Genomic DNA, 22380 nt, shown 5'->3' on the forward strand with positions numbered 1-22380 from the left:
AAGATGCAAGTCTTTCAAAGGACACTTAATCACACGAGTCACTTCAGGTGGGTGAGAGCAGAGCAAATCCATGCTTTTGCTGATGCTCTTCTTTCCAGCTCTGTGTTGTTGGCTGGTTGAAAAACCACTGTCTCCTACAGGAGGCATCATTGGGGCGTAACTTGTGTGACTGCCAGATGTACCTCAGGATAGCCCAGAAGTCATTAGACCTATTCTATCCAACCAGTTTTAGCCTTTTTTAAAGTTTTTATTCTTTTAATATCAAAAAAGTAGACTTCTCTCATGTCTGCAACCTCAGAGGAAGTAGGCTCGAATCCATTTCTCCACTCGGAGCCCAGCGAAGGGTTTTGCCTGCTTTATTTGCACGTGTGGACATCGTAGACTCGTATGCACTCCTGGCAGCGGACATAGCAGCACCAGTGGAAGATACAGTGACACTTCTCTTTCCGTTTCTCAGTCCTTGTGTTGTGCCCGCGGCCGCAGCACAAAAGGTCGCAACCATCAATCCCGTGGGAAGTAACATTACAGATCCTGTCACGGGTCCCAAAGGAACCTGTCTCAGGGTTGGGCTCGCAAAAGTTTGGTGAGTTCTCGTAGTAAACCAGGTCCTTCTCAGTCGGAGCCTTGAAGAAGTTGTATTTGGGCCTGAGGGTCTCGACCCAGCCACGGGATTCTCGATGTTTTTCCACCACCATTTCAGAAGCGCTATCGTACTTGTCCTTGAGGTAGTCACCGATGACCCTGAAGTCTGGCTGAGACCACCAGCAGGTCTTCACTTCGCAGCTGCCTGAGAGGCCGTGACATTTGCACTTAAGATGCATGAGTTCAATAATAGACTGAAAAAGAGGAGAGGAAAGGCAAAGAAGAAGGAAGACATTAGCCTGTAATCAAAACACATACTGCATTCTGCTATTTAGCCAGGATTTCCTAAGGAGTTGCAGTGTTTTCATAGATACATTTACACACTTTTGAACAAAAATCACCTTATCCTCCAGTCAATGCCCTGCACAGATGCTGGATCTGAGGCAGATAAAACCTCTGCAACTTTATTGTTTTCAGTGACTATCTCTGATTCCCACCCCAACTTTAAGCATCTACCAAGTGCTTTCACCAAGGGCTGAAGTGATTTCTGTGCATACCAACTTCTATCTTATCAATGTTCACGGCTGAGTATTGCAGTCCTGTCACCCAGGAACACAATTCAGACACATCGAGGCAGAGAAGCAAAGAACACAGAAATCTTCTAGAACAGTGTTTTCGTAAATGAAATATACGGCTATTCCACTGCAAATTAAAGAAATGTGAAACGTCCTAACGATCTAGTCCAGAATTCCATCTTGTATGTATGTTTTCATTAAGCAAAGAAGATTCTAGCCTTGCTTGTGGCTATGTTCAGAAACCTGAAAAATAATGTATTTTTATTTTTAAGCCAGACTTACGATTTTTCTAAAATCATTTCAAAGAAAAAATCAGGAGTCCAACTTTTGATTTTGAAAGGCTTAGACTTCAACATAAAACACTGTCCCGGAATAAATGGAAAGGTGATTATTGATCCCAGAAATTTGCTATTCGCTTTTACCTCTTATGAAATTAGTCTAAAGGTTTCTAGAGGTGTTGCCCTCCAGTATTCTGAGGTGGGAGACAGCCTTATGCAACTTACTTGATAATCTGCATTTTCAGACTGATCAGCAAATTTCTGGGTACGTGAACAGACTAGTGCCAGCCTGAGTCCAAAAGATTTGCCATGAATCAGCACCTTGGTGTTCACCAGGTGCTTTCCTGTGTTATTTACGGAGCATCACCCGCCGCAAAGGAGGTTGTAATTAGCGATGAGAGAGAACCACAAAATGTTTGGTTCATATAATCATGCTGAACTTAATCAAAGCTTCTGGCGTAGTGGTAGGGTTTGAGTTCATATGGGAACTAATATGAAACGTTGCCTATGGCTCAGGTTTAGCTGGAGACACTTGAGTATGGAGACCTGGAAGAGCTACCCCATGAGTGCTGGCACGGTGAGAACGGAAAACACTAGTGCTTTGTAAAACAGTAGGATTTCAGATAATGGTGTGACATCTGCTCTCTAATCTTTGACATCTGTAAAATTTCCAAAAATAACTCAGTGTCAAGTAACAAGACTTGCAGTAAAAAGACCTCTGCAGGCCTGTGATCACAGGGGTGTTTGCTCAAAGCTCAGTTTTTCCAAGGATTCTCACTTTAAGGCAAAACCCTCCTTTCCACTCTACCCAGCTTCTCCACAGTCCTATTTGTCTCATTATCTATCCCAGCAACTGCCACCAGCAATGCACGATACCTTGGGGTACCTGGGGTAATTTGGGCCAGTGCTGGAGGAAACCATGTTATTGCTTCCAGTCATCTACATTGCAGATAATTTTTGTTTCTGGTGGTATTTCATTTTGAAAGGTTGTATTCCCTATTTCAGAGCAGCTCTCCTGCGGTGTGAGGTGGGATAACTCCACCAGGGTTTGATGTTGTCCACCTGAGGAGCTCACACCGAAGTCCTAGCCTGCCTGAGGACAGCTGTTTCCTAGCACAGCGCAACTGTGGTGGTTTTGCTATAGCTCACTGCACAGTCATATGTCCTCCTAGACATGTGTAAGGCCTTCTGCTGAGGGAACAAGACCACATGAATCTCTTCTGATCACAGTGAGATATCTTTCTTCCACTGAGGGATAAGCTATCTCAAGTTTACTACATGAGAAAAAATGCTGTTATCTCAGAGAAGCTGCGCCACAGTCGCCATTAGCAAGAGCTCTGTGGTTCAGTTTCACAAATTGTTTCCCATAGATTACGTTCTTCTGGCATTTATGGGCTATTCTTGAGATGAAAAAGAGAACATCCTCTTACAGGGATTGTTCCACCTTAAGGAAAAAATTCCCTGTGTACGAGGCAGTCACTGTGAGGAGGGCAAGATTTTGTGCTTTCTGTTCCCTTATACATTTTGCTCCATGACTGTTTGAAGTGAAAACACATTAGCTGGCTTTGGGGCATGGTCCAAGTTTAATCAGGAGGTACCAGAGTCGCATTCCCTCTTATTTTCTTTAAATATTCCCTGGGAAATAGAACAGCGTTGAGAAGAGGGGTGGTGGGAAATGCTCTCATGCTCTTCCCCACCCTCAAGCCTACAGAGCAGAGTGGTGATCCCAGGGGAATGGACAGTTGCACTCGAACTAGGATTCAGTTGCCTAAACACATGCATCTAATGCCATTTGTGAGCTCCAGGGGTGTCTAAGCCATCAGTCCCAAGATGGCAGAGGACCTGCAGGAGACACAGAGTCTTTCCCAGTAGCAGCCCAAGGACAGGCTGGATACTTCAGGATATCTCAGTTTATACTAAAATGCATTTGCTTAAGCAGCTGAATCCTCCCCATAAACCCTGGTCCCTCTCTCTCAACTTCAGATGTCTGCAGTACAGACATCTCTGGCTGTACAGCTCACCTTCTTCCTACAGCCAATGGAGGGGAACAGGCACAGTTAGGGCATCATTAACTGAGCTCTTTCAACTGTCTTCTTCAAGCTGGGATGAAATCCCATCCTAGACCTGTCTGTCTTGATCCATTCTCTATAAAAGAGGTCTGGACAACTGACTCCAAGGTAGACATTTAAATCTGGGTGGGTGAATTTACTTACAGCTTTCATAGATCAGGTACATTGATCACCTGCCTGACAAGAACTATCATAGGGCAGTTATCATCGTTTCATGATGTTAAACTGCCCAGATTTATGTTTGGTTATTCCCCTCAGTTCCCTCCCACTGTTCATTATGGCAGGTAAGACAAGATTAAAGGGAGATTGAGAAAGGTGAAACTAAATATCCTTACGGTCCTTCCAGCTTCGTTGTTGTGCCTGTTCATGGCTGACCGAGCATCTGGTCTGTTCTCTCGGGCATCCGCAAACTCCCGAGACACCATGCTCCCAAACTCCACGTCCTCGCTGCAGCCCCCCCATTTCCAGCCTTCCCCAGGAGAGCCCTTGTGGCGGGGGGGACAACCGCAGACGGGGGCCCAGCCCTCGAGCCCTCGGCGCAGGATCTGGTCACAGCGAAAGCCACTCCGGCAGAGGCAATGGCATGGACAAAGGCTGATTCCCTGGTAGCTGTGAAAGAGAGAAATCAATGAATAGTGGCCAGTGAAGGGACCAAGCATGGCTTTGATCAGCCCTGTGAACACGTTCTCTCGAGAGCATGGCACGAGGCCAGGAAACTCTCCTCTTCCCTGTGGTCCGGCTTGGACCTACTCCAAAGACATTTTCTTATACTAGGAAATAAGCTCCTGTGTAGACAGGACCAGGCTTGATTCAAGGCCACTGAGGTCAGACAAGAAGTTTTGACTAAGGTCATCCTAAGGTCTTAGGATGGCAAAACAAAAAGCAGTGTAAGCTTGAGTTTCAGGGGGCATATAGAATATACTATATGGTACTTTGCAGGCAGTGTACCACATAGCCATACCCTGAGCTGCAGTCTTGGCTTCAGATGCACAGAATTTGGGCTATGTTCCCATAACGTGGAAAATGCAGGTCTAGACTTAATGGCAGCCTCCACCCTTAGTGGTGGGACCAGCACCAGGTAAAGCACCTCCTCCTCCTCGATTGGGAGTGCTGCTGATGGCTGGAAGGTAGGAAAATGTCAGGACGGCCAGATACTCCCCAATCCTCACTGTAAAATAAACATTGTCCGCACCTTCCATCCTGAGGCCACCTTCTTCTTCCTAGGCTGTCTAGCTCACTTCGAGACAGTGTTCAATATATGGCATCTTTCCTCTAGCCAAAGTTCTGCTCACTTGCCTAATTAAGGCCCTTGCCAAGGGGACTGGAAATGAGCTTTCTTTTTCTGCCCATTGCCTCAGGATGGGGGGTGGGATCAGCCAAAAGATGTCATGGTTAGGGACTGAGGAGCCTTAGTCTCTGTGGAGACCTTCCTTCGTAGCCTGTCATCCTAGTTGGAGCTGGGTGGGGAAGGGCAGCTCAGCCCTTCAGCTCAACCCTCATCCAGCTCAGCCTGGCTTTCCTGGATGCCAGTGCTTTTTCTACACTGTGCCAAAATGAAAACCAAACATTTCAAACTGCTTTGCAAATGGGGGTATACCAAAATATCATTTTTTACACCCCCCCCCCCAAGTTTTGGTCTTGTTATGTTTCTTCACTCACTAGAAATGACCCTGGAGTTCAACACCAGACCTCAGAAAACACCACTGCAATGCTTTTTGGCTTCAGCAAAATGGCATTTTTAACATGGACACGGCTATTCTCAAACCCTTGAGGCAATTCTAAGACGCAACAATTCTGATAACTGGCCTCCCTTAACCTCCTATACCATTCCCTACACGAGCTCACCTCGTGCCTATAGACCAGTTAGCCAAGAAAGCATGTTGTCTCTGACACCTTTCGGGTGATTAGGCTAGGACAGTGTTGAAATATGAATGGATCCATAAAGGCAGAAGGTCAGGTTTTCAGTTGACGCAGCTTCACCAGCTTCTACTGAGCTTTGCATCAGCTGACGAGGTGCCTACTCAAAACCACTCAAACCTTCTCAGCACCATATTGTGCTGATCTGAGCTTTCCCTGGGCATTTTGGCTTACTCTTTACCTTCTAAACGCTTCCAGGCTTTACTAACGTGAAGAGAGTTTAATATGCCAAGCCAAAAAGCCAGCATGTTCTCGGGGAGAAATGAAAACTGCATGCTTGCAGAGCAGTCCCGGCTGGATTGAAGGCTTAAGCAAGAACTTGTGCAGCACTGCTTCGCTTTGGGAAGACTACCAAATACAACAATATGCAAATCAAATAATGTGCATGAACTTACAAGCCGAAGGTATGAGCAATGTCCTGGAACACGTTGTCAATACGCATCGTGAGGTTAGTAAGTCACTGAGGGCTAGAACCAAAAAAGGAAAATGCAGGAACCCTCAGTTCCACAATGTGATTTTGAAAAACCCTTGTTCAGCATCTGTCCAGCCTGAAGGATCCCAGCTTCCTGCAAATGGTGACCACGCAGTTCCTGAGTTGTGTGAAAGCTCAGCTTTTGAGCATGAACAGATGAGCCTAGCTCTAACAGGACTGGGGACTTGGCATCTTGCACTTGCCTAAGCCCAGGTGGGATCCAGAAACCAAATCTTGGGGGTGGGGAGCTTTGTATGATGTCTCCAAGGACACTGATGACCAGCCCTGGGGTCTGTGAAAGGCCAAGGCTTCTCGTAGAAGCCAGTCAGATAAGCTGGTGGGATGAATGCCATTACCCTCTGGTAGGGAGGTAGAGGGTATAGTGCCTGACCAGAGAATAGCTGACACACCTTCCGCCTCCTCCCATTGTGGCCTAACTAATCTTGAAAACTTTTGATATGCTGCTCTGCCATGGACAGGAGAGGAAGGTGATAATTCTTCTTCTTCTTCCCCCTTCTATCTGACAGCTGCAGTGGCTAAAGCAAGTTGCTTGGGTAGGTTAGCTCTCATCTCTTGGGAGTCACCCCTTCCTCTGCTCAGGAGGAGAGACCTGATCCAGGCCTTTGGCTATTTTGGAAGGTGCTGTAGGTGGTGAACTGATGTTTGCAAATGCCATGGAGACCCCCTGTGCCTTGCCATGCTAGGACTGAAAAGAATGCATCTGCAGCCGTGGTGTTTGTGCAGAAAGCCTTCTCCTGCGTGGGTATGAGAGGGGTGGCCTTGGCTTAGGAGTCCACAGGTTGTGGATCCCACCTGGGCTTCAGCAGGAGCCATTAGCTCAGAACAGAGGTGTTTGTGCATACAGGTGCAGAGCTCACCAAAACCCGGGGAGCTTCAGGCAACGCAGCCAGAGGGTCTGCAGAATTTCTGCATTTGCCAGGACTTGGTGGCAGCTGAACAAGGAGTTACAGGAGGACACCTTTGGTTGTAGATACCCAATCCTAAATCCCAGGTCTGTTACCTAAACTCTCCGCTGTTGCTGGCCCTTACTGAAAGTCTACAGCTCCAGGAGGGTATTGATAGGATTTGCCTTAAGAAGGACCGATTATACTCAGCTCTCCTCTTCCCAGAAGGAGCCCGATGCCTTTTACAGCCTGTATACGCCGTAATCACTCCCCTGCTTTTGAAATGCAGCCACCCCTGGGGTGGAGTGCAGCCACCACTTAACAGCACACAACAGGAAGCAAATAGCATTGTATTTGATCGTAACTACCTGGGGAATGTAGGCAGGCAGAGCAAAGAAGCTGAGATCTGGCCCCGGGCACTGAGGTTAGGATTTTGTCTCTTGAGAAAGTTGCAGCTGATCTCTTGACTCCACGAAATTAGGGCACTGGGTTTACATCTCCTACCCCTAACTTAAGGCACCGAGTTCAATATTGACGCAGATGGAAGAGTGCCATCGCGTGAATCACGTCCTGCCACCTCCTAAGTTACAGGACTGTCCTCCGATTACTAAGCAGACCTGACCCTGCTAAGCTCTGAAGAGCTCCCCAGGTTGTAGCCGGAGGTGGTGTGGCTGCAGGAATGGAGAAGGAGTGTATAGAGATACAGATAAGCAGAAGGAAAGCATGCACTTGTAATGGAAATGAGGGGTTATTAAGGTGCCATATAAAAATGCAAGAGACTTAGCAAAGATAACAGGAAAGTGCAGTATATTTGTCAGGTCGCCTCATTCCTCTCTGGGTGGTTCTGGTAGCAGGAGACAAGCAGCTCGTTCTGACTTGAAGAGAGCTTCTGGAAAGTCATCTGGCAAGAGGAGGTTAATAGGGACTAATACCTCATGGGGATGTTGACTTAAGAGCATTTTAACCACTTTGTTTTCAGTGCAGCACAAGGTCACCAAAGCTCTGGCTTCAGCTTGTTTAATTCCTGCCTGCTCCTTAGTTTCCCTGCAGGGCTTAAAGACTTGGATGGCTGGTGCTTCAAGGTACCCTGTTCTGGACCCTTTTGGGGGGGTTGGTTATCAGTGAAAAAGGTGCTGAGACTTACAGAGGGCCTTTAGGGATGCTTTGTAGCTGTCCCCTAATGCAGAGGTCTCCAAGTCACTGGTCGCTTCTGGAAATTGTTTCCTAAGGAGCCCGGTCTGTGAAGCTGAGAGCCTGAATGTCCTGTGCAGAACACCTCTGACCACCCTCTCTCTGCAGCAGAAACATCTTGGGATGCAAAAACACACAGCCCAGCAGTATCAACATGAGAATTCAGAGGCCTGAGGATGAGGTGACCTAAGATTTGATTTCCTGCTTTCACAGGGCTTTTTTATGTGACTTTGGGCAAATCCTTTAGTCAGTCTGTGCTTCTGCTTCCTTATCCGTACACCCGAGGACAATCCTGCTTATCTCCTCAGGAGCCTGCAATGCTAAATTCAGTGATGTCTTTAGGATCGTGGGCAGAAGGTGTTGGAGCTGAACAGAGGTCATCAAGTTGTGGGATGAGGAAGGCAAATGAATAACTGCATAAATATCTCAACTGTCTAATATATGAAACCTGCTCTCGTGTTCTTCTGCCCAGACGGTGACTTATTTTCCCTGAATTTTTCTCTGAGTGACTAAATGATTAACCCCAAGTCAGGTAGATATCCCAGATATGTAAGAGGAAGGACTATGGTGATGTAGAAGGATGAACATAATGGTTTATTTTGGTCTTAAAAAGCTACAGTCTCTTTACCACCTTTGTACCATAGTACTGAGCCTTGTCGTCCCCACTCTTAACACCCTAAATCTTTCCTTCCTCCCTGCGCAGTGGCCTGGTGGTAACAGCAAGTTCCTGGGATGCAGCAATGCAACCCACCTTCAGTTGGGAGCTGAAGTTGCAAGTCCTGTGTCCTGGACCAGAGCTCGAAGAACTAGGTGGTATTTTAGAAAGGGGGCACCACTGTTTCCACTGACTGTTCTTTAAAAGAAAGCAGAGATCTGTGCAGTCGGAAGGAAGGAAGGAAGGAAGGAAGGAAGGAAGGAATGCTTGAGGTGGTTCTGGGCTGTACTTCTTGCGAGGAAGGAAGACGTACAGCTGGAGAACAGATAGCCGAGCAGTAGAGATGGACCCTGCTCTAAGGGTTTTCCACTCAGCATGCCACTTTTCTAGATGGTCCTCCTGAAGGTGTGGAAGCTTCTTTGCAAAGGGAACCTTGATGTCTCAAGAACAGCTACTGCCTCTGCTCTGTGGACACAAACCCCCCATGCCAACAACCCTTTACTGCCCAGGATCTTGTTACCATCCTTTTTGAAACATAGCCCTCGGAGTGAAACACTGACTTAATGCTTTTTTGGGCTGAATAACGTATAAACAACGTGGAAAAGAAATTGCTCCTGGAGATGTATGACAGTGAAGGAAAGAGTTCCCACATCTTAGCCCCTCCTCCCAGCCATCATTAGCATGTCTACTCTTGAATAGAGGATCCTACTCCCTGTTCCACACTAGGAAAGACACTGCAATGGTGTGGCTGCAAGCCTTGAATTTCTGACACCACAGACTTCTTGAGTGCTTTTGGGAGAGTCACTTAGCAAGCGGGGTAAAATGGGGAAAATATCATATCTGCTTAGCAGGACTGCGGGGGGGAGACATGCTGTTTTCTCCGAGCTTCGTTTTTCAAAGCTAAAAGACAAGAGAAAGCTACCTGTTGTGTCAGCTATTTCAGACACCCAGACACCCATCTCTGAGAGGCGGAAGGTGTAAAGTCTTTCCAACATTTGTCTGGTAGGGCATGTACCCAGGGAGTGTGAGAAAGAGTTTCAATTCCCTCCTTGGCTCGAGGGGATACAAACCCACAGCTGTCATGTTAGGATTTGCTCAACAGTTGACACTACATTGACTCTGGATTAAAAAAAAAAAAAAAAAATCTAAATAAACCCCAAGAACCAAGAAACTGGAAATAAAACTGGGGGCAGACTAGTGCTTCTGGTACTTGGAGCCATCACAGCCCTGCCTCTTACACCAAGGGCCCATCCTAACAGCTCAATTTCCCCCCATTACTGTGGTTGGGGTCCTTCTTGCAGGTTAGACATCATGGGGATAGCAGGGGAGGAAGGCGTTGCCCAATGGAGGAAGATGGTGAGGAATTTGTGAAGTGAGCTTTGAGAGTTTTGGAAGCCCAGTCTTTGACTCAGGTGAGGTGAATTTTGTTTTCAACTGTAGCATAAAGAGGACTACCCAGCTGCTATCAGCACACTGTGGTTTCCTCCTTGAATCCATCAAGAGAGCCACCTTACCTAGGTGTGGGAGGAGAGCTGTGCTGTTCCCTTGTCACGCATCAACACCTCCATGGTGAAAGCTAAACCAGAAGGGCTTGAACGAAAGGCCGTGTTGCACCACTTTGGATGAAAAAGAAGGATGCCAGAAAAGATTAATACCAAATGCTCCTCACCACGGATGCAGGAGCTGAAGCACTGATAGTGTAAAAGTCAGTGCCTGCTCCTTATTTGCAACTACACTGAAGCCAAGGCTGGAGGAAGGCCTCAGCTCTGAAGGGTACATCTCAGGGCTACCTTGAGCCTCATCAGTTGTTAAGTAGATGGTGACCCCCAGGAGAAGTGGGTTTCTTTAGGCTCACACTGACAGCCTTTCTGAATAGCGGGAGTGAAATCCAACGGGACTGGTGAATCAGAGCTCACAGGAGCTGCAAAAACATATGCAGACATCACTATTGGCTTATACTAACATGAATGGCATTGTCTGCTGGCCCTGAACTCTGTGTGCAGGACAAGCAAGGACCACCTGCAGCAACGCAGCCTTGCTTGTCCCAGATACCAGCAGAAGATACTCCAGTCCCTCAGCCCGGCTGGTCTCTGTGTTAAACTTGCCAACGAGCAGATCCCTCAGAGCCAAGAACCGAGGGTTCAGGACACGGGGATGATGTCCCCCACCTTACGATGCTCTTTGCACTAAAGAGGGCTTATAAGAAAGATGGGGACAGACTTTTTAGCAGGGCCTGTTGCGACAGGACAAGGGGTAACGGTTTTAAACTAAAAGAGGGGAGATCCAGACTGGATATAAGGGAGAAATTGTTTACGCTGAGGGTGGTGAGGCACTGGCACAGGTTGCCCAGAGAGGTGGTGGCTGCCCCATCCCTGGAAACATTCCAGGTCAGGTTGGACGGGGCTCTGAGCAACCTGGTGTAGTTGAAGATGTCCCTGCCCACGGCAGGGGGGTTGGGCTAGATGACCTTTAGAGGTCCCTTCCAACCCAAACTATTCTAGGATTCTATGGTTCTAAGAAATGAAGGGTCACATCTCAGAGCACAGGACATACTTCTCCCCAGGGAAAGGAGGAGGGAAGTTGCGAAAAAATTGTTAAAAGCCTTTTTTTTTTTTTTTATGATCACAAAGAAGCAAATAGTTTGCCAGTCAGAACTATTAAATATTGGCACAGGTGAAGACGGTGAACAGGGAACCCCTTGGCACACGCCAGCTGACAGATCCATCCATGCTGCAGAGACAGTGCCCAAGTGCTGGAGGGAAACAAGCGTTGTTCCCATCGTAGAGGAGGAGGAGGATCACAGAGGTGTCACGGCTGCTGTGAGTCTGACATTGCTTGTGGGGAAAATACTGGGAACGTTGGAAACAAAATATTGGCTCTCGCGGCCTCGGAGGCAGGTGAGCTTCAGTTTCACCACATTCCTCTCGATTGTAGCAATAGAGGATCCCATCTCAGATAAACCAACTGAAAGGGTTTTACATAACCTGTCTGGCTCAGCCTCAAGCTTCCTTCAGCTCCTCTCCGGAGAGGCCTCTGTTTCCAGCGTTTGTATTTCCCCTGACCCATCCTCACCAACCTCAACAAGTTGGTCTCCTGCAACAGCATCTCCTGGCCTGGCACCGAAGGCTCCTCAATTACCCCCTTATCCCTTAAAAGGGGTCCCTTGTACCACGCTTGCTGTTTGCTTTCAAAGATGCACCTTCTGCCCATTAGGAAAGGTGGAAAGGAGCAAGTTGTGGCCTTGGATGTGCTCAACACAAGGACTGTAAAAGGAGGGAGGGGACAGGTCAAGCTTCCTGGTGGGAGGGTGAATCATTCCACAGAGCACATTCCCAAATTCGACAGCACGTGTTGTATTCATACTAGGTATATTGGAAAACGTTTTCCAAAGTCAAAGCTTTAGGAAGAGATCCTGAGCTGCTTTAAAGCTTTCATTTCTTTACTTGGTGTCACTCCCGTCTAAACGCCAAGCAGCCAAGTGCCCGGACCCTGATTTTCTGCTCGATCAGAGCGGCATCAGTCAGGAAGTCCTTGTTGTTACTCTGAGAAGACTCTGGAGACTTTAGAAAGATCAGAGCCTGGTGACTGCTTCACCCAGTGGGCTACAAATGCTGCACAAAGTCCCTCTCTGGACATGAGCGACCCCGAAACTCTGCCTCAGTTTCCCCACTTGCAAAAATGGACAAAATTCATATATCACGGCACATAAAAAAACACTCATAAATTCATTCAAATGGTGATCACTATTGACTGACACCACAGACCACATACTGTCCATACAGGACAGAGACAGAAAGCTCAGCTTACACTCTATAGCCTGAGCTTTGTGCATCCTTTCAGCCTACAACATTACAGAGGAGAGGGGCAAAAGGGAGGACTTTTCTCCTCACCCAGCACTGCATGATGCCTTGTTACCCTCGGAGTGATGCTTACGCTTGGATCACTCTTCTTCCATAGGGCCTTCCATGGGAACATCAGTACTGCCTCTGTGCTGAGCTGTGTGGACGTGGCTACTTTCTTATCAGCACCTCATCTGGGCTTACAGCCATTATAGGTCTTGGCAGTAGCTCCAGGACTTTCCAGAGCAGCTCTGCGTTGCACAGAGAAGACATGTCCAGAGCTATATAAACCCCCATCAATCTCGTCCAGAAGAGCATGATTGCATGGGATCCTTTGGACAAGAGCAGAGCCTAAATGATTGCCTGGGATCCCCTGGACACAGAAGGATCGCTAAGTCCATTCCTCAAAGATCTGTTTGTGAGACTACAGTCTCGGTGCAGATTTACAGACTGACCTGAATGATTTGGAGCCGTACACCAGTGAAACCCAAACGCCTGCTGCCGTTGTCTGGCGTGTAGGCTTGTCTCAGGTCCCCTAGTCTTTAACAGCATTTCCCAAGTGGGTTTATCTCCAAGTCTGGGGAAGGCCACTTTGCAAAAACAGCAGTCCTTGGGGGCTGCGGGTGATCGAGGCTTTCAGGTCTAACCCTGAAATGGGGTGAGGGTGGCTCCAAGAGCAGATGCAGCGGTGGGAGAAACGCAGCTTCGGAGCACCCACACTGCAGCAAGTGATGCCAGCCAGGAGCTGCCCTGCGGATCCATGCCGGGCTCTGCGTGACGCCACAGCCTATGCCCTTCTTCACAGTGAGCCACGCCAACTCCATGCCCAGCTGATTCTGCACTGTTTCTCATCAAAATCCAGCCTCCGGGGTTTGTTTAACTTTTTTATCCTTTTAAAAATCAGGCCCCAAAATGCAAAGATTTATGCAAATGCAAAGCATAATAACAAGAAGCTAACCACACTTTTGCATATCTTAAAGGAAAGGTTAGGTTTGGGTCCCATCTGTGTTTTGAACGAAGTTCTGATTGAGTTCTTGTTTCCTCTGAACCAGCATGCTAGTGTCAACACATCCCTGGGAAGATGAAAGGCCCTAAAAAGACATTTGATCAGATTAGCTGTGATTCAGATCATCGGAGGGAAATTATTAAATGGGCAATTCCTGCCAGGGAACATGAAGGTGATACAGATAAGAGGGAATGTTGGATTGAAGGAGGTTGGATTAACAGAGTTTGTAAAATCCTGAAGGCCAAGTCCCCCTAAAACATCTGAACGGTGTTTTTTTTTTCTTTTTCTTTTTCTTTTTACTTTTTTTCTGCTGGTTGCTTATGGTTATTGTTGTACCCAGCACAACAGAGCTGCAACTTCCAGTGCAGGGCTTGTGCTTCCAAACTTTTCAGGCTCTACCTGAAACAGGTAGAGCCAGGTTGTCAGACGCTGGAGCAGCCCAGGAGCCTCGTGCGTGGCGCTGGGAGCAGGGCCGGTGCTCCCTGCCGCCCTCCGAGCCCTCGTGTGAGCTGAGGGTGGGTCGAGGGCTGGAATGCTCTCGCTAATTAGCTACTGTCAAAATAACCCCAGGTGATCGCAGGTAACCAGACCCCCAAGATAGGCAAATCAGCAGGACGGTCTGGTATCAGTAACCCAAGTCTGATACCTGCAAAGCAAACAACCCTCTATCTCTCTCTCTATCGCCCTATCTCTCTGTCGATCTAATCATTACCATGTATGTCTCCCTACCTACCCTGCTTAATGCAAGCACGTTTTATCTGTCTTTCTGTCGGCTTGGTCATGTGTGAAACACTCGGCGTCTGATCCCCCCCCTCCCGCCGTCCCATAAATGCCGCCTTTTGAATATTTCATCGCCGTCTCAAGTCCTGAAACAGCACTGTCCTCTCGGCCCTTCGAACCGCCCCAAATTGCCCCGACCCCTTGTCTCCCCAAGGGCCTGATGTCCCTGGGAGGCTCTAGACAAAAGGAAGCTGTGTGCCAATTGGGGGTTATTAGCAGAGATACAGCGCGCTCACCGTGGCAGGACCAAGTCCTTAATGAAAAGGGACGGCGGAAAAGGAGCGGGGAAGGACTGGGGTGAAATTCTCCGGGGCGCGTTCCAGGTTAAAGGATCATCGGGGTCCCTTCTGGCCTCGAAAAAAAAAAGGCAAGAAAAAAAAGGCAAGCCCCAAAGACTGCTATGCAAAACAGCCCCGCTGGTCAATGGGATATGGGGAAGGAAAAAAAAAAAAAAAATTGTATTCTGTTATCAGAAGCAACATGGTCGAACAAAAGGATCGCCTTCGCCCACCTGAGAATGGAATGTGAGGCTCCATTTCGCTGCTCTGATCGTATTTGACAGCCCCCCTCGAGACTGCCTGGTTGGTATGGCAAATCGTCCTTATTACCTGCTGGGGTGAATGAATCCCCCTTTGTGCTGGCACTGTCACGCTGCATTAGGTTGACAATGGCCTGAGATATTTTATATGAAATTTGCCCTCACTTGTGATTAGCCAGCACCAACTAAGTCATAGCAACCTAGAACTATGCATTGGCCGGGCCCCGTTGTCGGCCGAAAGGGAAATCCCTATTCAAATGGTTTAATAAAACAATCTAAAGGGCGTGTGAATCGTGAAAAGCATTTTCACTTTTCTCTTTAGCTTAATCTCATGGTCGCTGGGATATTGTGCTCTGAGCAGACCCCAGCAGGGTGTGGGCTAAGGTCCCCCATCAACTTCTTTTACAGCCTCCTTTTCTGCGAGTTAATGATATACCGGTGTGATTGCCTCCCGCAGCAAGAAGAAACACGCATTTGATGAAAAGGATGGACCTCCTAACACATCCTAAATGGCAACAATTTCTCATCCAAAGGTCACAGGTCATAACCTGGATTTTGAATCACCACCCAGATCTTTTTCAAAGCCCTGCTAAAGCTGGGGGATTCTGCAAGGCCGTTTTACACACACACACACACACAGACACACACACACACACAGACAGACACTGCATTATCTCCAGAGGTTCCTGTTCCACTTGAGTCCCGAATTTAGTGTTTGGAAACAACTGGATTTTCCCGTAGTTTTGGGCTACAGTTTGCTGCCTTTCACATCCTCTCAACCCTGGGCTGCGACGCAGGGAAAAGCACAAGACAGAGGTGGGCGATGCAGAGATGCATGGTCTCTCTGCAAGGCACCTCCGGAGCATCCCGAGAGGGTCACCCAGAGCTCAGCAGCACCCGGGGTACAAGCAATACCCTCAGTTGAATCAGCAGCTGGCCGTTCATCCAAAACCTGCCACGCTCCCAGGCCCGAGCATTACCTCCAGCAAGGCTTCAAGGTCTCAAAACTCTCCCCACTCACTTGCAGGTGTGGAAAAGCTCCCCCAGCGCCGACCCCTTGATAAGCAAGATCTCCCACGCACGGGCAAGATGCAGCCGCAGAGATTTGGCTGTGGAGTGGGGTGGGAGGAGGAGGAAGGAGAAGCCTAGGGTTCCTCCTTTGCATTTTTCCTCCTCTTCCTCACCCGGGCTGGGAAGCGGAGAAAAGCACTAGTAGCGGGTGTGGGGACTCTGCAAGGCTAGCTGAAAGCCGGGTGCTCATCTTAACGTTTACCTAAACAGAGGAACGCTTTGCATCTGCAAAATGAGGCTGGAAATCCCCGGGGAAACAAGCTCCCTCATGAACCTCCTGCAGCCGAGTTTCCAAGCACAAACGAAAGGTAAAGGGGAAAGCAGCACGGGAACCTGTTTTGTTTTCCCCACTTTTCGTTCCTCTTCTCTATTATTTCCCCCGCTTCCCATCATGAAGCCTTGGGCCAGGTGGGGGGGTTCCTCTGTTGGTTGTATGTCAATATTCTCCCTCGATTTTTTATACCGGAGCTCAGCAAGAAGAGCGGGGCTGCGGGGAGCGTGCACAATGAAAGCAGCCCAGGCTCTCACGAGGGACCCTTTTGGCTTTTGAAATCCACATTAGTCTCTCCTGAAAGGCGTTCACACGAGCTGTGGTATGTTTCCACTGAAGCTCTCCACCTAACTGTAAGCTATCTATCTGGGGCAAGGAGTGATTTTGTTATATGCGCTTGTACAGTGCTTAGCACAATGGGGCCCTGATCTCTGCTTGGGGCCTCAGAGTCTACTGTAATACAAATAATTAACCATAATAGAGCTGGGCAAATATCTTAATAAAACCATGGAATCAATTTGAGGCAATTAGGCAATTTTTTGGCTTGCAGAAGTTTTTGCGTTACAGGCTCAGTTTGGAGAAGGGAGGGGGTTCTGGGTGCTGGGGGAACTGCAGGGAACTGCTCACCCCCCTGCAGCAGGCTTTGGCAATCTTTTTTGGTTTTGGTTTTTTTTTTTTTTTCCCTGTGGGTTTCAGTTTCACCCAGCTGGGGAGGCAGAAAAGTTTTATGCAGGTCCCAAAGTACAAAAGCCACTTTTTATAAATAGCTTGTGAGAGGAAGCATGGTTTGGAGGCTGGATCTGTGGTTCCTGAGGGAGAAGGGGCTCAGTCCTAAACAGCATGACTTCTGAACAGCTCATCTGCCCTGCCTCTGCCCCAGTTGCCCACCTGTGAAATGGAGAGCAATCATTATCTTCCTGCTTTCTAATCCCAAGCACTTGAGGATGCAGCTAGCTGCTAAAGCAATGGGGGCTGCAGATCTATTTAGACAGAGAGGAATAAGAAAATTGCAAAGCCCCGGATGCAGACTGGATGATTTACAAGCAATCATAAGTCAGCAGATAAGCTTTGGATGACAGATATTCTGATTATAGTTGAAGCTCTTGTATAATTTGCGAGCGGAAAAGGGAGCTAAATATATTGAACACTTGTCTAAAGTTGTATTCAGTTCCGTACTTGTCCATCACGGAGGGAGTGCATGTGAGGACACTACAGCAAGGAGTGCATCTTCTAAGGGAGGGCAAACTAACAAATCTACCTGCTCACCCAACCAAAACAGTAACCTCGAGAACTGACCTACACCACCCTTTTCTGAAGGAAATAGCTATACTCTCCATAAACACACCCGCTGGCCAAGCGGGTGCAGACCCCAAACTTTGTCATGCATAGAACTTTTATGGCCAAGCCTTTGCAGGAACTCTTATGACCAACGGTCATGTTCTAAGAGGCATTCCCTTAAATCTTTCAGTCCTAGGAAGACTCAATCAAAATAATCACAACAGAAAAAGTGAAAAAAATAAAGATAACCCTCCATACACAATTGTGCATTGACAGTATGGCTAAGACAATTCTGTGAACTGGTGATCAGCCTGGTGTTTGTCCCAGGCATGAGTCCTAGTACAATGAGTCCTAGTACTTAAAAATTGAAGAAAAGCATCTGCACCACAATGCTTTCAAAGTAGACCTCACCCTCTACTTCATGTATGTCCTAATAACGGTTCATTTTAGCTACCACGAAGAGTTAGCCTGTCATCCTGCTGGACTGAAAATGAAATCAAAATCAGTTTGATTTGGGAAGATGAGCAAAAACATGCAAGGTGAATGCTTGGCTAGGAGACCACCAGGCAGTCTGTCACACCCAGAATAAGACAAAAAGCTTGAGTTCTTGGTGAATATAAGACCACAGAAATGAGATAAATGGAAGTTTTCCATCAGCTTCACTGTCAAATGATAGACAGGGGTTAAATAATAATAATAATAATATAAACAATAAAATAGCCATAACTTTTGTCTACTCGTGATTTAAAACAGTGAAGCTCTCACACGCACAGAAACAGTGTCTACCTTGCCCCCACCAATGTGAATGGGCTACTTGTCATGGACAACTGTGCACCCACATGTGCCCATACTGGTGAGGCGGGTGACATGCAGTTCTCATCCTGCAGTGTGGGCAAGTGCCACATGCTCTTACTGCAGGGACAAGAAGCCAGCTAAAGGAGTGAGCTGTCTCCAACTGGAACATCCAACCTGGGTTAGGAGAATGGTCTGGGTTTTCTGATGCCCATCAAGAAGCTCTCTGACATGATGATTTCTGTTCCTCACTGAGCCATGCAGATTTTTGAACCAGTGACCCCAAAACAATTTCAAAATTGTGGATAGATGTTGTCAAGACGTGGTTCTCCTGCTGCTACATGATCCCTCCCATAATCAGAACTGTAGCACAGTTGTTGCAGCATGAGATAGCTACTTGAGCTCAAAAAAACCCCCAAACCTGCTGTAGAAGCAAAGGATACCAAACACCTCCAGACAACTTTCTCAACCAGTCATCATTTGTATTCGTAAGACAAGGCAATTTCATTAATCTTAGGCTTACCTTATTTTGCCCAGGTTTCTTAAACTTGAATAACGCCCACCTACCTAATCACAGAGATGCAGTTTTCTTGCCCAGCCCCGTGCCATACACTCGTCAGCCTTCGTGGTGAGCGGAGCTGGAAGTGTGCAGAGATGCTCTCTCCAATGGAGATGATCTCTTCCAGTCTGGACTGCACATGGGTTTTGCCCTCCCAGGCGAGGAAAACGATGGGCACCCAGAATGTGAATAACCTCCAGGTAGGGATTGGAGTCTCTCTGAAGAGAGACGGGGGCTGTGAGCGAGTGGGAAGAAGAGGCAGGTGCTGTGGGTTTTGATCCAGCTTCGGTCTCTGTCTCTGGGTTCACCCATTTTAAGCCAAATGATGACATTTCCTTTGATGAAGCATTCCCTTCCTCAGGCTATATGTCATTACGGTATTTTTGCTTCTTCTCTTTCACATTGTGAGGCTTTTCCAGAGCTTCGCCAACCTGATTGCAAGAAAACTTGCAATTCCAGCTTATACTTCTCATTCTCGCTGCTTTTAATTCACCAAATGCCTGTTTGCTCTTATGTCAGCCCTGCCTTCGTATTTGACGACCGGACATGATGTTATTCCTGATTTTACATCTGCTATTCTGCTACAGGTTCTTAAAGAGCATCCACACCCCATGGCTATGGGGGTGTGCACTCCAGAGTTGGTGGGAACAACTCATGGCTCCTTATCCAGCGTATTAACATGGGGGGGGAGGAAGGGTGATGACCTGTTCTGCCTACACCGTCTTCGGTGACTTTAGTGGGAGCGGAAGGCATTTGCCAAACTGCTGGAGGAACCCAGTACCTTAAGGGTTTACTGAGAGCGCACATTGCTTTCATCCCTGCCTATCTTACAGCAACAAAATCAAAGCTACGCATCCTGCAGTCTCTTGGGATGGGAGCTGCTAAAGATTCCTCTCTTGCTGTTAAATGTAAGCTCCCTCGGTGGCAACACTGCTGCTGCCCTATGTAATGAGTGGGGATAGATGATATGTGAAGTGCAGAGAAAAAAGAAAAAGAACAACCAAGAACCCTTAGGAAATGCCTTTGAAAATCAGTTACTGAATAAATCGGATAAAGTAAAAAATATATTTCGGCCATCAGCAGAACAATATGGGGCCTGATTCTCCTCTTGGCCTGCTGTAAATCAGGATAACCTTTATCTAATTCAGTGGAAGTGGCAGAAAATTTCAGCTAGCATAATTAGGGGTGCATCTTGGTATAGGAGTATTTTTTTCCTACAAAAAGCTTACTTTTTCTAATGAGACACCTCACTTCTTGTTCTTTTGTATGAAACTGATGTCTAGATGCACTGGCAGGCTCAGCCCCTGCTCCAGAAAACCTCAAAATCATAGATATCAGACTTGGGCCTCGCACCCTTCTGCCCAAAGGCAGGATCCACTCTGCCTAAACTATCCCTGACAGATGTTTGTCTAACCTGTTCTCGAAAACCTCCCAGGTCGGAGCTCCCACCCCTTCCCCAGGCAATCTATCCTCACGCTTCACTACCCTTACCGTTAGACCGCTCTTCCTAAAGTCTAGCCCCAGTCCCCCGGCTGCGATTGAAGTGGATGTGGAGGACAACTTGTCAGATTAACCTGGGCAAACCAAAGGAGGAGGTGGAAGTGCAAGGAAGAGAGGAAAACGAAGTAATGCTGTGAAGCTGTGTAGCAGATGAGTGGCAGAGCTGGGAATGGAGCTCAGGTCCCTTGACTCCATGACTTACATCTGCGTAAGCGAGGGAGCCCTTACCTTATTAATCCCACCGGGTACCTCGCCTTTCTCCTGGCCTTTTTTTCTATGCTCCCTCTTCTCACTGGCTTCTATCTCTCATGTTAATTTCCCTTGCCTTTCAGCATCTCACATGTGCCCTCGGAGGGAGAGGCTGTTGTAACATATTCAGTCTTCGACTGATTCATCCATTTGCTTACACATGACTAACACATGATATTTGTCTAACTATTTCGATCGATGTACATTTAATATGTAAAAATTTAATTAAAGTATTATTCATAAAAAAATATCTGGGCCAATTTAATATTTTTTTTTTAAATATCCAAAGGGAATATTCCAATTAGGGACTAAATGCCAGAAAACAGTCAGATATTTTCCCCTCACCTCTAATCAAAGCAGCAGGTTTTCATATTATAAAGAAAAAGCCACCAAAACCACAACAATATTTACAGGCATTCGCTCTGCAGGTGCAGAGATCAATCCTGAGAGAAGCCGAGAACTTCCAGCTCTCGGTGGAAACCAGTGGAAGTTACTCTGAGGAGAAGCCAACTGCGTAGCCAGAGCCAGCTCCTCACCTAGTGGATCTGTGCTAATGCTCTGATTGCAGAATTTGCTGAATCTCTCTAATCAGCTTGGTCCTGCAACCTTTAATCATGCAAATGGCTCAGGTCTTCAGTGCAGTTCCAGACTTGCCAGCAAAAGGCTTGCAGGACTGAGTATGGAAAGGGGAATTGGGATTTGTGCTGGCACAACAAAGTTTCTGATGGTTATGGGCCTGAAAATGCATCCCACCAAATAGATGCTTCTCCCAAGTTAGCTGGGAGAAGCAAAAACTCTTGGGCTTGCATATTACATGGCCCAACAAGTCTCCTAGTGGACAACGTCATTCAGGAGCTTAGTGGATATATTAGTATTTCTTGCTTCCAGACAGGCAAAATGAAGTAGTTAGACGGAAACCATGGCCCAAAAAACCACAGCAAACATCTGAATTTGTTTATCCTAAGAGGACCAACTTGGTTTGGGTCTTGGGAAAAGGCTGAGATCAAATCACCCAGTCTTCAGTTTAGCATTATCCAGACCTGATTCACAGCCTTGGTCAGAAAGTCCATTCTCCAGCAATTTCAGGGAACTGTGAGCCCTAGTTTCAGCAGGGATAGAGTTAATTTCCTTCCTAGTAGCTGGTACAGTGCTGTGTTTTGGATTTAGTATGAGAACAATGTTGATAACACACCGCTGTTTTAGTTGTTGCTAGGTAATGCTTACACTAGCCAAGGACTTTTCAGCTTCCCATGCTCTACCGACTGAGCAGGCTGGAGGTGCACAAGGAGCTGGGAGGGGGCACAGCCAGGACAGCTGACCCAAACTGGCCAAAGGGACCTTCCACACCATGGGACGTCGTGCTCAGTACATAAACTGGGGAAAGCTGGCCGGGGGGGCCGCTGCTCGGGGACTGGCTTGGCATCGGTCGGTGGGTGGTGAGCAATTGCACTGTGCATCACTTGCTTTGTGTATTATTATTATTATTATTGTTGTTGTTGTTATTATTCTATTTCAATTATTAAACTGTTTTTATCTCAACCCATGAGTTTTTCTCACTTCTACTCTTCCAATTCTCTCCCCCATCCCACCGGGGGGGGTGCAGAGTGAGCGAGTGGCAGCGTGGTGCTCAGTTGCCGACTGAGGTTAAACCATGACACTGTGTAATAGTGGTTCAGTTCAAAAGTCTGCCCAGGACAACTCCCCACAACGAGGCTGGGTGCGTTGTGTGCAGTGCACAGTGGGTGGTATAACAGTGAGGACACAGAAGTCTTGCGTGACTCACAACGGGGTGCCACACCAGTCAGTGCTGATGGTGGCCCTCGGCTTCCCTACCCCTTCCCAGCCTCCTGCCG

At 47.5% G+C, this 22380-nt stretch overlaps 1 protein-coding gene across 1 annotated transcript in view; it reads right to left on the reverse strand.

The window, feature by feature from the left end:
* Positions 1-356: 356 nt before the first annotated feature.
* WNT3A (Wnt family member 3A) overlaps positions 357-22380 on the reverse strand; it is an 89319-nt gene continuing 67295 nt past the window's right edge. Inside the window, 3 exon segments of the mRNA XM_009275957.2 lie at positions 357-836; positions 3840-4022; positions 4025-4113. Coding sequence (XP_009274232.1) covers positions 357-836; positions 3840-4022; positions 4025-4113 — 752 coding nt within the window.

This window comes from Aptenodytes forsteri, unplaced genomic scaffold (genome assembly GCF_000699145.1).
Source record: "Aptenodytes forsteri isolate BGI_AS27 unplaced genomic scaffold, ASM69914v1 Scaffold80, whole genome shotgun sequence".
NCBI classification, from domain to species: Eukaryota; Metazoa; Chordata; class Aves; order Sphenisciformes; family Spheniscidae; genus Aptenodytes; species Aptenodytes forsteri.